This window comes from Apostichopus japonicus, chromosome 19, assembly GCF_037975245.1.
Source record: "Apostichopus japonicus isolate 1M-3 chromosome 19, ASM3797524v1, whole genome shotgun sequence".
NCBI lineage: Eukaryota > Metazoa > Echinodermata > Holothuroidea > Aspidochirotida > Stichopodidae > Apostichopus > Apostichopus japonicus.
In genome coordinates, this window is record NC_092579.1 from 18,535,637 (window position 1) to 18,550,568 (window position 14,932).

General features: G+C 36.5%; 2 protein-coding genes and 1 pseudogene across 5 annotated transcripts; all 3 read left to right on the forward strand.

The window, feature by feature from the left end:
- The first annotated feature begins 3,206 nt into the window (after positions 1-3,206).
- Positions 3,207-14,087, forward strand: LOC139960335 (4-galactosyl-N-acetylglucosaminide 3-alpha-L-fucosyltransferase FUT6-like). 4 transcript variants are annotated; one of them, XM_071958638.1, is made up of 3 exons: positions 9,564-10,669; positions 11,251-11,494; positions 11,558-14,087. In XM_071958638.1, the coding sequence occupies exons 2-3, from the start codon at positions 11,356-11,358 to the stop codon at positions 12,709-12,711; spliced, it is 1,293 nt and encodes a 430-aa protein (XP_071814739.1). In that variant the 5' UTR covers positions 9,564-10,669; positions 11,251-11,355; the 3' UTR covers positions 12,712-14,087. The 4 variants fall into 4 exon arrangements, with proteins under 4 accessions (XP_071814737.1, XP_071814739.1, XP_071814736.1 ...); XM_071958636.1 differs by lacking the exon at positions 9,564-10,669 and adding an exon at positions 3,207-3,526 and having other exon boundaries at positions 11,251-14,086; XM_071958635.1 differs by having other exon boundaries at positions 9,567-10,669; positions 11,251-14,086.
- Positions 4,949-5,851, forward strand: LOC139959807 (4-galactosyl-N-acetylglucosaminide 3-alpha-L-fucosyltransferase FUT5-like). The gene has a single exon (XM_071957682.1). The coding sequence runs from the start codon at positions 4,949-4,951 to the stop codon at positions 5,849-5,851; it is 903 nt and encodes a 300-aa protein (XP_071813783.1).
- On the forward strand, positions 7,927-8,027 carry LOC139960733 (U2 spliceosomal RNA; annotated as a pseudogene).
- Positions 14,088-14,932: the final 845 nt, after the last annotated feature.

Consider the following 14,932-nt stretch of genomic DNA (forward strand, 5'->3'; position numbering starts at 1 on the left):
TGTATTCTAATTGGCAGATCAGTGTTTGACATGGATCCCACTGTACCCCTTACATATCAAAGTTAGAAATAAAAATTATATCATTAAAAGAAATATAAATAATTTGACAGCGTCAAGTCAAATCTCTAATAGCCCTGTATTTAACCGCTCCACCTGAACTGCAATAAGGTGTTGCTGATGTTTGAACAAGTTGTAGCCGGCGAAGCTGTTTTGCTCCTCAGCGACAGCTAATATATACATATTACGTGACACATAATAGTCTAAAATAAAGCACATTTCATGTTTCTCAATACCGTACATACTTCAGGAGGGAAAAATGTCATGATACGTCGATAGAATTTCATGTCAGAGCTTATAATCGGTTGCATATTTGTATATGAGACGTACGGCAGGCTGCTAATGAAACGATGCGATGCTTGCGACTATCAGCTCTTTTTCCAAGACCAATTGCAAATTGAAAACGCCAGGCCTAAAACTATATTCTTTACTTCCATAGTAATACGACTATATTGCAGGAGAAATATCACGTTTTAGACAAAACTGCCATATCATTGACGAATGTCACGATATGTGTGACTCACCGCGGACAATATCAGTTGTTATCAAAATTTGGATACTTCGCAAACCTGATACAGGTATTAACGATTATCTATGATAATCTTCATCACAATAACCATGCATTTGATAATGAAATAGAAAAGGGCTGTTAATATAGGGAGAAACGCATCTAGAGAAGAACAATTAAGTTAAAGGAAAACTTCCCTCCAATTATTACATCTCCGCTTCTAGTCAGACGGGGATTGTTAATTTTATATTCGTTACCGTTACCGTTTCTCTTGCAGCTGATTCGGAAACACTTCAACTTATTTGAAACAAACAGCTCGAAGCGCTTCCTTAATACCGTTATCAGTTAGAAGATGTAAGCATAATATACTGCTGCATGAGAGTACAATTATTATCCCGATCACTTCTACTAGGAGTGTGACGTTGGACAGCTTAAAATTAACGAAGACCTTTCTAGGTCAAGTGTTATTCAAACGGTGTCATTTGACAAGACGGCCACAGTATTGCAGTTTATTCGTTTATTCGTAATGAGTTGGAAATCCGGAACAGTGAATAAACTTCCAGCCTCCACCTAGATTCGAACTCGGGCCTCCCGCTTTATTTGCGGACACCCTAACCACTAGGCTATGGACGCTGATTGTATGTCCAGAGGTTCGAAACCGGTAAGAAAGGTCGTAATTTCACTGTCGGCGTGTGTCACCTGTATCGAAAAATCCTAGTTCTGTTTTGGTGAAATATTTGTTACAACAGCTAAATGGTTTTCTGCAGTATGTGAGTTATTAACAGTTTAAATCAATTACAGAACATTTTGTGAAATTAAAAATAAACTTAATTGAATAAACCCAAATCACTTTAACTTACACGTCATCGCGATCTGCTTTTTCATAAAAGTTTTAAAGTTTTTGTTGACAAGCAATTAATTAAATCCATTTTAGTGTGTATCGCAATAACATTTTCATATGCGACATAAGTCAAATATCCACTTCCTAACCATACACTTACTTCCTCTTCCTAACCAAAGTCTGCTTTCGTAGCAGGTTCATTAAAAGTTCCAAAAAAGGTCCAAAAAAGGTCCATTTTGGCCTACGACTTTTCAATTCGTGTGTGAATATTTAGTTGTAATTATGAGCAGGAAATAGAGGCTTTTCTTTCGCAACTTGACGATGCTGTGCAGCATGATCACGTTCCCATATATTAATCAGTCACATTTATTTTATTCCCTTTGTATGTCTTTGATATCTTGTTAACTCAATTTATTCATAAAGGCCTTTTACTTACCCGAAGGAAATTTCACGGTTGCCTATTTCCGGCAATTTGAAACAAGTAGATTTTGTATGCATTCATCGAAAACAAGTGTGAATTATTTTCCTTAGTTCTTGATGTTATTGCCAATACGCATAATCACACCGCAATGGGATTTTGGTTTGCTTTGATGGAACGAATCAGGGTATGGAAGGTGAGTTGGTTTCTTATTCTTCTTTTCAGCGGACAAAGTGCTATGCAAGCTGAAAAAGACAAACTTATAATGCCAAATCCATACTCGTTTGAACCAAAAGAACAGTAAAGCAGGACAGGACAGAACGGAACGGAACAGGAACAAAACATAACACTCACAAACAGCAAACCGCATGGAAGTTTCTACTGTATAATGTTTTAATATATATATATATATATATATATATATATATATATATATACTGAAACTTCACAATTCAAGCTATATATGGTACTGTACGTTGTTATGAAGTTTTGTATCAAATGACTTCACAATATTTACCAAAATCAACACCAAATGTTGTGTTTAAAAGCAGTTCTGGTGTGGAATAACTCCCGGGTGGTCTCTCATTAATTATGTGTTTGTTTGAATATTCTTCAAAATATCAATTGGAAATTGTTTATGGTTTAAGCTGACAGTGGTATATAGAGAACGATCCAATGGTCAATTCAGAATTAATATAGCATTATGACGTATATAACCAATGACCTTTCAGAGCAACAACGAACATTCTGTACGAACGGAAATATATACACAAGTAAAATTACATATAAATTAAAACGTATGGGATACAATAATTCAATTTACCTCTGCAAACAACATTCCCAAATCAGAATTGTAGAAATTCGTATTCCTGTTGGAAAATATGACCTACATTTTAATGTTCAACTTTTTTTTCAACCTAGTGTTGAGTATATACGGAACCATGATAACCTGACAAGTATGTACAAAGTCCTATACTAATAATTCAATTCATTTCAACTTTATTTCAACTATTTCTCACAGTATAAACAAGACCACGTGACCATATATACCGTATAGTTATCATACAAAGAATGACCAATACAATATATAGATATTTACAGAATGATTGAAGAGATTCTTTGGAAAGCTATTATATGTGATACCATGTGAGGACTTTTCTTGTAAAAAGAAGAAGGCAGGGAGAACCTGGAATTAGTAATTGGATTGTTACAACAATTGACACTTCTGATTCTATCTCCGGAATATTAAAGTTTCTACTCAATCCACAAAGGTTATCAAGAAGATACGACAATAATTTGCGTTGTATACCATGACCCTGGGAAATAAATGCACCAGGCTTGTGTATTCTTATTTCAAGGGCACATACAATGGTTGCGTTTCAACCTGCAGTGAGATTTCACGTTAAATATACTTTCCCCACATTGCACTCTCTATATTCAAATATTGTTGTTTTTAACTGTCTCAGCTATTTTTATATAGACATATTCTCTCTACGGAAAGGGCGCATGTGATGTAAATGTGACGGGTTTGAGGTCTACTAAACCCCACTCCCACCTCCCCCAAATACAAAATTAGTTATTAACGTGTCTGGCATATCGCAGTTTGGAGAGTTTCGTGACCGACGTTATGGGCACATATGAAACTCATAACGATCGTTTATCACGTTATTTTGAATGTTTCGCTGTCCGTACTCCTTTAAAGGTATGTTGAAGCTTAATACTCTTTCAGTATATTTTTTATTATAATAAATATTGTATATGATCTATCACATAAGCCAACGGTCCTATCTGAGCTGGACTGTTGGGCTTTTTAACACAATACCCCGCAACTCGTATTCTAAAATCGCTCCGGTATTGACTCCATGATAGGCCAAGTCCCACACAAAGACTTTTCACGTAACGATACTTTCATATGGATACTTTCATAGCACTACGGTAACTACTGAGACGTGTGTGAGTATTCTAAGTTGAATGAAATATTATATCGTTATGTTATTAAGACGTAATGTGAGTTTATTTTGTGAAGTGTTTCTATATCTAGGGTTCTACTTATTTTTTATTTATAGTATTCAGTCCTAAGATCTTAGAGTGTTTCGTGTACCAACAGTAGGGGTGGTTTGAACAACAGGCTAGTGAAATTAATAACTAGCCTTCCTGTCAGAGACGTACCCGTTTGTAAATAAGGGCGCTATGGAAGAATAGTTGTCGCTACTGGATAATTTGATATTATATTATATGTTTATACCACTCAACTACAGTGATTCAACTGGTGTGTGAATGCGTATAAACTGGCTTAATTAAGAAGGGAAGTTAGAAATAGCCTAATCGTAGTCCAGTATTGCTTTCTAGTGGATATATATGTAGAGTTTTCAATAATGCATATAATGTAGTGTTTCTATATCTGTGGTTCTACTTATTTGTTTATAGTCTTCAGTCCTAAGATCTTAGAGTGTTTCGTGTACCAACAGTAGGGGTGGGTGGTTTGAACAACAGGCTAGTGAAGGTGATTAATAGCCTTGAGTCCTGTCAGGGACGTCCCCGTTTGTAAATAAGGGCGCTATAGAAGAATAGTTCTTGTTACTGGATAACTTATGATATTATATTATATGTAGGCTATATACCACTCGACGACAGTGATTCTATACTGGTGTGTGAATGCGTATAAGCTGGCTTAAGAATAACTGTCGATAAGGACATATTACCCAAGTGTTATGATTGTGCAGATCGAGTGTACTCCTGGTGGTTTGAATCTGACAATTTACACAGAATTACTACTTTTTATAGGCAAGCCAAGCCGTAAATAAGGAATGAATGTGTAGCAAGTGGTATGACAGATATATATTAAATTAATAAAGATTGATATTAACCAAGACAATTCCACTTCACGGCTTATTCCATATTTCAATATCATGTTGAATAGTGGAATGATACTTTATCTGCCGCCATATTTTCTTGTAATTCCTATTGGGTAACTGGCAGAAATCAGTTTCCGAGAACTTTCGAATGTCCGCATACAGATAAAAGAATATCTTTTACTGCATCAATAGAAGTTGAAAGCGCTATCAAAGATGTAGATGTGGTCATATTTGCTGCTGATGTAAACAGCACTGTCTGGGAGAAAGCTATGGCTGTCCGCACACCTCATCAAGTGTGGGTTTACAGCACTTCTGAGAGCGCTAAACACTCTCCACACGTGAGAGAAATATTGAAGGAGGGCAAGGGCGGGACACGCTTCTTGGGATTCAATGGATACAAATTCAACATGTCCTTCAGTTACCATTCTAAATCTGAAGTCGTAGCTCCGTTTGGGGAATACATTCCATTCAAAGAGAAACTAACCACGAATATGGCAAATATAAATGCGAAACGGCGAGCGAAGAAGATGGTCGCTTGGGTTAGCAGTCACTGTTATCCAGCTTGGAATAGAACAACTTTCGTTCATGATCTTGCCAAACTGGTCCCTGTAGATACCTATGGAGCTTGTGGCACAAAGACACACTTACCTCATGATAAACATACCGTATTATTGCTTCAAAAATACAAATTTTACATTGCTTTTGAAAACAATTGTTGCTCGGATTACATTACTGAGAAGTTTTGGAAGGCTTTGGCGAAGTTAAAGCTGGTACCAATTGTGGTTGGAGCTTCGAAGGAGGACTATCAGCGAGTCGCTCCACCACATTCCTTTATTTACGCTGACGACTTCGACTCTGTAAGAGAGTTGGCAAGATATATTCGTAAAGTCGCAACAAATAAAACTTTGTACAACCAATATCATCATTGGAGGCAGATGGGTAAAGCAGTGCTTTATACGAGTTCTCGAGTTAATCCATTTTCGTCGACCGAAGGAGCGTGTGCACTTTTAAATTTCTTAGAAGAGAATGCTTGGAAGGGGCATCAGTCGTTAAGAATGCGCATTGATCCCTTTGGACCAGATTGGTTAGGCAGTTGTGGTTTGTGTGGTAAACATGAATGGATGACTACATATGAACGTAATACAGTCACCGAAACCTTTGAACCAATGTAACGAATAGTTTATTCTAAGGAAAGCGATTTCCTCAACACCAGAGACTTGGTGGTTGATAACAGACAATTAAGTATCTTTTTTAGAGTGAGGTTTGTCTCTGGCAATGTTCGGGGGTTTTCTTGAGATGGGGGTGTACTTAACTTACTCAATTAAAGCACATAGAGGAGTGGGAAAGGGGGCTACGTTTTCGCCTGAAAGTTCAGCTTTAGGGCTACTAGTTTTTGTTATATAATATTAATGACACCAACTTATGATTACATCATTCGATTCGATTATACATTTCTATGTTTAAAGGTTTCTTCTGTAAAGATAACGGATTTGTAGAGCAGTACAATGACTGCATACACTCTGTATCTGTATCCTTTTATTACAGCACTATCTTAATCTATGTGTTGCCAAATTACAAATGAGGTTAATTAATCTTCCTGGACTGGTTCGTATCTATAAATGTAGGTAGCTTACAGGAGGTGTCAACTTCTTGCTAGAGAGCTGGCACCATTATAGCCAGTCTGTCCAGTATGAAAATGCAAGCATTGTTTGCTTTACCTCGCAGAGGATTAAAACGATTGGTTGGAGTCCACCTCTGTCATTAATTTTACCACAACACAATTCCACATTGTCACATTCTGCTAAGAAGAACAAAGGAAATGAATTTAACAACAATGATAAAAAGGGCAGTAAACGATTGACCAATCTTAGCTTAAATTCTAACAAATTTAAGTCAAAGCCACTTACCCCAAAATGTGTGTGGGTGTGTGTGTTGGGGGGGGGGGGGGGCATTATCCAATAACTATTTTTGCAAATTTTAGAAAATAATAAGCGAATGAGAGATTGTATACTATCGAAAAATTCTACAAACTTTATACTAAATTTGAAAAGTTACTACAAACCTATACATGTTTCGAAAAATGTTCAGACTGAAATGTGTAGTGATAAGCGTAAATGATACGTACTCATCTAGATTTGAAAATTCTCATCCTTTTTTTATGAACAAACATATATATTTAATATCGGAGCTGGAATTCTGATCAGATCAGTTTAGGCTTTGACTTGTATTCCGATTGCGTAGAGTTGATCTTTCTGTTGTTTGTTAATTAGTTCTTCTTAATATATTTATTATTTTGCTCCTTTGTATTTGATGTGTTTAGTAATCTTGTTTGATTTTGCTGCTATAAGATCACATTGGAAATAAAATGTGGGTAATATATGTACACATTTCTTTGTGTAAACAAAGTATTCATGTACAGTCCTTTTGTTTCCTTTGTGTGGAAGCAAGTAATTTTAAGTGAATTTTACTGTGGAAAAAGTACAACTGCCGCTGGAAATATGTTTCTAGGGAGACGGTTCAATCAGATCCTACTGTAGCAAATTATACTCTACGTTGATTTTACTACGACTTTGAATATAAGTAATTTAAATCGACATATACAAATTTAAATCGATGATAAGTAAAATAAATCGGTATATGTCAATTTAAATCGACATTTACCAGTTTAAATCGATGATATGTCGAATTAAATCGGTATATGTCAATTTTAAGCGACATATACCAATTTAATTCGACTTATACCAGTTTAAATCGACATATACCGAGTTTAAATCGACATATAGCACTTTAGATCGATGATATGTAAAATAATTCGGTATATGTCAATTTAAATCGACATCTACTAGTTTAAATCGATGATATGTCTAATTAAATCGGTAGATGTCAATTTCCGTGAACTTATACCAGTTTCTAGCAACTCAAATTGACATAAACCTATTTAGATCGACATATCATCGATTGAGCTCATTAACATATTCCAAATCCCGATTTCGGTGATGATTGACATGTGGAGATACATCACGTGTAGTCACCTGTCACGGTGAACAGTCTCAGCAGAGTCTATGATTGCAAACTGATGCATGAAATGTTTTTTTCACAAGGTTGTCGGTGTGCAGTGTTTGAAGGTGTGAATATAATATGCAATGTTTATTTTTTTTTAAAGCACGAGACAGGTGTCGGCGAGGTGTATTTAGTTTTAATTGTGCTGTATCCACTTTACAGCACAGTAGTTACTGCAATCTCTGCAATCGCTCAGTCTCGGCCTTTTGGCTAAGATCATGTGTAGTATCTGTTCTTTTCGAGGGGAATGGTGATGCACACCTGACGATGATCACACAGTCACAGTCCCGATGCAAGGGGACTGGGGTTAGAAGCGGATCAGTCGTTCAGTAGTTTGGTTTTCGTGCCCAGGTTCTTTCCTTGGCGACTTTTTCTTAAAAAGTATCTATGTATAAATCAGTTGACATAGTGTAAAACGGTCGATTTTGTTGATGGCAATGTGAATGGACTTATTTGAAAATTCATACTCAATTTTGAAGGCGATTTCCCCGCTGTCTACGAGATTAAGTTTGGCCTCATGACACTTTCATAATTGCTCGATGTATTCTAATTGGCAGATCAGTGTCTGACATGGATCCCACCGTACCCCTTATATATCAATGTTAGAAATAAAAATGAAATCATTAAACGAAATATAAATAATTTGACAGCGTCAAGTCAAATCTCTAATAGCCCTGGATTTAACTTCACCTGAACTACAATTAGGTATTGCTGATGTTTGAACAAGTTGTAGCGAAGCTGTTTTGCTCCTCAGCGACAGTTAATATATACATATTAGGTGACACATAATAGTCTAAAATAAAGCACATTTCATGTTTCTCATTACCGTACATACTTCAGGAGGGAAAAATGTCATGATACGTCGATAGAATTTCATGTCAGAGCTTATAATCGGTTGCATATTTGTATATGAGAGATACGGCAGGCTGCTAAGATAAACGATGCGATGCTTGCGACTATCAGCTCTTTTTCCAAGACCAATTGCAAATTGAAAACGTCAGGCCTAAAACTATATTCTTTACTTCCATAGTAATACGACTATTGTGAAGGAGAAATATCATGTTTTGGACAAAACTGCCATATCATTGACGTATGTCACGATATGTGTGACTCACCGCGGACAATATCAGTTGTTATCAAAATTTGGATACTTCGCAAACCTGATACAGGTATTAACGATTATCTATGATAATCTTCATCACACAATAACCATTTGATAATGAAATAGAAAAGGGCTGTTAATATAGGGAGAAACGCATCTAGAGAAGAACAATTAAGTTAAAGGAAAACTTCCCTCCAATTATTACATCTCTGTTTCTAGTCAGACGGGGATTGTTAATTTTATATTCGTTACCGTTACCATTTCTCTTGCAGCTGGTTCGGAAACAGTTCAACTTATTTGAAACAAACAGCTCGAACCGTTATCAGTTAGAAGATGTAAGCATAATATACTGCTGCATGAGAGTACAATTATTATCCCGATCACTTCTACTAGGAGTGTGACGTTGGACAGCTTAAAGTTAACGAATACCTTTCTAGGTCAAGTGTTATTCAAACGGTGTCATTTGACAAGACGGCCACAGTATTGCCGATTATTCTTTTATTCGTAATGAGTTGGAAATCCAGAACAGTGAAAAAACTTCCAGCCTCCACCGGGATTCGAACTCGGGCCTCCCGCTTTATTTGCGGACACCCTAACCACTAGGCTATGGACGCTGATTGTATGTCCAGTGGTTCGAAACCGGTAAGGAAGGTCGTAATTTCACTGTCGGCGTGTGTCACCTGTATCGAAAAATCCTAGTTCTGTTTTGGTGAAATATTTGTTGCAGCTAAATGGTTTTCTGCAGTATGTGAGTTATTAACAGTTTAAATCAATTACAGAACATTTTGTGAAATTAAAAATAAACTTAATTGAATAAACCCAAATCACTTTAACTTACACGTCATCGCGATCTGCTTTTTCATAAAAGTTTTAAAGTTTTTGTTGACAAGCAATTAATGAAATCCATTTTAGTGTGTATCACAATAACATTTTCATATGCGACATAAGTCAAATATCCATACCATATATATTCCTAACCATCCACTACCTCTTAATTCCTAACCAAAGTCTGCTTTCGTAGCAGGTTCATTAAAAGTTCCAAAAAAAGGTCCATTTTGGCCTACGACTTTTCAATTCGTGTGTGAATATTTTGTTGTAATTATGAGCAGGAAATAGAGGCTTTTCTTTCGCAACTTGACGATGCTATACAGCATGATTACGTTCCCATACATTAATCAGTCACATTTATTTTATTCCCTTTGTATGTCTTTGATATCTTGTTAACTCAATTTATTCATAAAGGCCTTTTACTTACCCGAAGGAAATTTCACTTTTCAAAATTGCCTATTTGCCTATATAAGGCAGGGAGAACCTGGAATTAGTAATTGGATTGTTACAACAATTGACACTTCTGATTCTATCTCCGGAATATTAAAGTTTCTACTCAATCCACAAAGGTTATCAAGAAGATACGACAATAATTTGCGTTGTATACCACGACCCTGGGAAATAAATGCACCAGGCTTGTGTATTCTTATTTCAAGGGCACATACAATGGTTGCGTTTCAACCTGCAGTGAGATTTCACGTTAAATATACTTTCCCCACATTGCACTCTCTATATTCAAATATTGTTGTTTTCAATTGTCTCAGCTATTTTTATATAGACATATTCTTTCTACGGAAAGGGCGCATGTGATGTAAATGTGACGGGTTTGAGGTCTACTAAACCCCACTCCCACCTCCCCCAAATACAAAATTAGTTATTAACGTGTCTGGCATATCGCAGTTTGGAGAGTTTCGTGACCGACGTTATGGGCACATATGAAACTCATAACGATCGTGCATCACGTTATTTTGAATATTTCGCTGTCCGTACTCCTTTAAAGGTATGTTGAAGCTCAATACTCTTTCAGTATATCTTTTATTATATTAAATATTGTATATCATCTATCACATAAGCCAACGGTCCTATCTGAGCTAGACTGTTGTGCTTTATTCCACAATACCCCGCAACTCGTATTCTAATCTCGCTCCGGTATTGACTCCAGGATATAGGCCAAGTCCCACGCAAAGACTTTTCACGTAACGATACTTTCATACGTAATGGATAGCCTACTTTTATAGCACGATAACGGTAATCACCGAGACGTGTGTGAGTATTCTGACAAACGTGTAATAAACGTGTAATAATTAAGCGTGGCATTGATTGTGGTCATATTGGTTTTCTCTAAACCTCTCTAAGGGAAGTTAAGAAATAGCTTAATGGTAGTCTAGTATTGCTGTCCAGTGGATATATATGTAGAGTCTTCAGTGATGCATACCAGTTATTTGAGCGTCTGATGAGTTACAATTAAACGAAATCAGTTCTAATTCAGTCTGTACAAATGAAGGGAAAATACACACATTAAACTCATAACGATCGTGTAGCACATTTCCGTAATGTTCGGCTCTCCTTACTTCTTTTCAGCATACTGGGAGTAAGGTCACATAAACCTATTTGATCTTTGTTGGAGGCGGCTGTGGTGTCAATCTATTTCATCTTTCGGTGGAGGTAGAAAAAAGGTATATCAATATGGTTATCAAAGCAGTCAAGATCCTCTTTAATATTTTAGTTATGGTGGTGATGGTCTTTATAATGACAGTAATACTAAACTGGAGATTTCGTAGACAGATATTTGAACTACATCGCGAGAGAAAACAACCCGTTGAAAGGAATGCATTTAGCAAGCTTACTCACATCAATATTACGACACTAGAAGAAGAACAAACTTTTTGGAATCGTTCGTCTTTTCAAAATAAAGTAGACCCCCCAAGGGTATTCAAGGATACTATAACTGCCGCCATATTTTCTTGTAAGTCCTATTGGGTAACTGGCAGAAATCAGTTTCCGAGAACTTTCGAATGTCCGCATACAGATAAAAGAATATCTTTTACTGCATCAATAGAAGATGAAAGCGCTATCAAAGATGTAGATGTGGTCATATTTGCTGCTGATGTAAACAGCACTGTCTGGGAGAAAGCTATGGCTGTCCGCACACCTCATCAAGTGTGGGTTTACAGCACTTCTGAGAGCGCTAAACACTCTCCACACGTGAGAGAAATATTGAAGGAGGGCAAGGGCGGGACACGCTTTTTGGGATTCAATGGATACAAATTCAACATGTCCTTCAGTTACCATTCTAAATCTGAAGTCGTAGCTCCGTTTGGGGAATACATTCCATCCACACACAAAAAACTAACCACGAATATGGCAAATATAAATGCGAAACGGCGAGCGAAGAAGATGGTCGCTTGGGTTAGCAGTCACTGTTATCCAGCTTGGAATAGAACAACTTTCGTTCATGATCTTGCCAAACTGGTCCCTGTAGATACCTATGGAGCTTGTGGCACAAAGACACACTTACCTCATGATAAACATACCGTATTATTGCTTCAAAAATACAAATTTTACATTGCTTTTGAAAACAATTGTTGCTCGGATTACATTACTGAGAAGTTTTGGAAGGCTTTGGCGATGTTAAAGCTGGTACCAATTGTGGTTGGAGCTTCGAAGGAGGACTATCAGCGAGTCGCTCCACCACATTCCTTTATTTACGCTGACGACTTCGACTCTGTAAGAGAGTTGGCAAGATATATTCGTAAAGTCGCAACAAATAAAACTTTGTACAACCAATATCATCATTGGAGGCAGATGGGTAAAGCAGTGCTTTATACGAGTTCTCGAGTTAATCCATTTTCGTCGACCGAAGGAGCGTGCGCACTTTTAAATTTCTTAGAAGAGAATGCTTGGAAGGGGCATCAGTCGTTAAGAATGCGCATTGATCCCTTTGGACCAGATTGGTTAGGCAGTTGTGGTTTGTGTGGTAAACATGAATGGATGACTACATATGAACGTAATACAGTCACCGAAACCTTTGAACCAATGTAACGAATAGTTTATTCTAAGGAAAGCGATTTCCTCAACACCAGAGACTTGGTGGTTGATAACAGACAATTAAGTATCTTTTTTAGAGTGAGGTTTGTCTCTGGCAATGTTCGGGGGGTTTCTTGAGATGGGGGTGTACTTAACTTACTCAATTAAAGCACATAGAGGAGTGGGAAAGTGGGCTACGTTTTCGCCTGAAAGTTCAGCTTTAGGGCTACTAGTTTTTGTTATATAATATTAATGACACAAACTTATGATTACATCATTCGATTCGATTATACATTTCTATGTTTAAAGGTTTCTTCTGTAAAGATAACGGATTTGTAGAGCAGTACAATGACTGCATACACTCTGTATCTGTATCCTTTTATTACAGCACTATCTTAATCTATGTGTTGCCAAATTACAAATGAGGTTAATTAATCTTCCTGGACTGGTTCGTATCTATAAATGTAGGTAGCTTACATGAGGTATCAACTTCTTGCTAGAGAGCTGGCACCATTATAGCCAGTCTGTCCAATATGAAAATGCAAGCATTGTTTGCTTTACATCGCAGAGGATTAAAACGATTGGTTGGAGTCCACCTCTGTCATTAATTTTACCACAACACAATTCCACATTGTCACATTCTGCTAAGAAGAACAAAGGAAATGAATTTAACAACAATGATAAAAAGGGCAGTAAACGATTGACCAATCTTAGCTTAAATTCTAACAAATTTAAGTCAAAGCCACTTACCCCAAAATGTGTGTGGGTGTGTGTGTTGGGGAGGGGGGGGGGGGGCATTATCCAATAACTATTTTTGCAAATTTTAGAAAATAATTAGCGAATGAGAGATTGTATACTATCGAAAAATTCTACAAACTTTATACTAAATTTGAAAAGTTACTACAAACCTATACATGTTTCGAAAAATGTTCAGACTGAAATGTGTAGTGATAAGCGTAAATGATACGTACTCATCTAGATTTGAAAATTCTCATCCTTCTTTTATGAACAAACATATATATTTAATATCGGAGCTGGAATTCTGATCAGATCAGTTTGGGCTTTGACTTGTATTCCGATTGCGTAGAGTTTATCTTTCTGTTGTTTGTTAATTAGTTCTTCTTAACATATTTATTATTTTGCTCCTTTGTATTTGATGTGTTTAGTAATCTTGTTTGATTTTGCTGCTATAAGATCACATTGGAAATAAAATGTGGGTAACATATGTACACATTTCTTTGTGTAAACAAAGTATTCATGTACAGTCCTTTTGTTTCCTTTGTGTGGAAGCAAGTAATTTTAAGTGAAAAGTGGAAAAAGTACAACTGCCGCTGGAAATATGTTTCTAGGGAGATGGTTCAATCAGATCCTACTGTAGCAAATTATACTCTACGTTGATTTACTACGACTTTGAATATAAGTAATTTAAATCGACATATACAAATTTAAATCGATGATAAGTAAAATAAATCGGTATATGTCAATTTAAATCGACATTTACCAGTTTAAATCGATGATATGTCGAATTAAATCGGTATATGTCAATTTTAATCGACATATACCAATTTAATTCGACTTATACCAGTTTAAATCGACATATACCGATTTTAAATCGACATATACCAATTTAGATCGATGATATGTAAAATAATTCAGTATATGTCAATTTAAATCGACATCTACTAGTTTAAATCGATGATATGTCTAATTAAATCGGTAGAAGTCAATTTCCGTGAACTTATACCAGTTTCTATCAAATCAAATTGACATAAACCTATTTAGATCGACATATCATCGATTTAGCTCATTAACATATTCCAAGTCCCGATTTCGCTGATGATTGACATGTGTAGATATACATCACGTGTAGTCACCTGTCACGGTGAACAGTCTCAGCAGAGTCTATGATTGCAAACTGATGCATGAAATGTTTTTTCACAAGGTTGTCGGTGTGCAGTGTTTGAAGGTGTGAATATAATATGCAATGTTTTTTTTTTTTTACAAGCACGAGACAGGTGTCGGCGAGGTGTATTTAGTTTTAATTGGGCTGTACCCACTTTACAGCACAGTAGTTACTGCAATCTCTGCATCGCTCAGTCTCGGCCTTTTGGCTAAGATCATGTGTAGTATCTGTTCCTTTCGAGGGGAATGGTGATGCACACCTGACGATGATCACACAGTCACAGTCCCGATGCAAGGGGACTGGGGTTATAAGCGGATCAGTCGTTCAATAGTT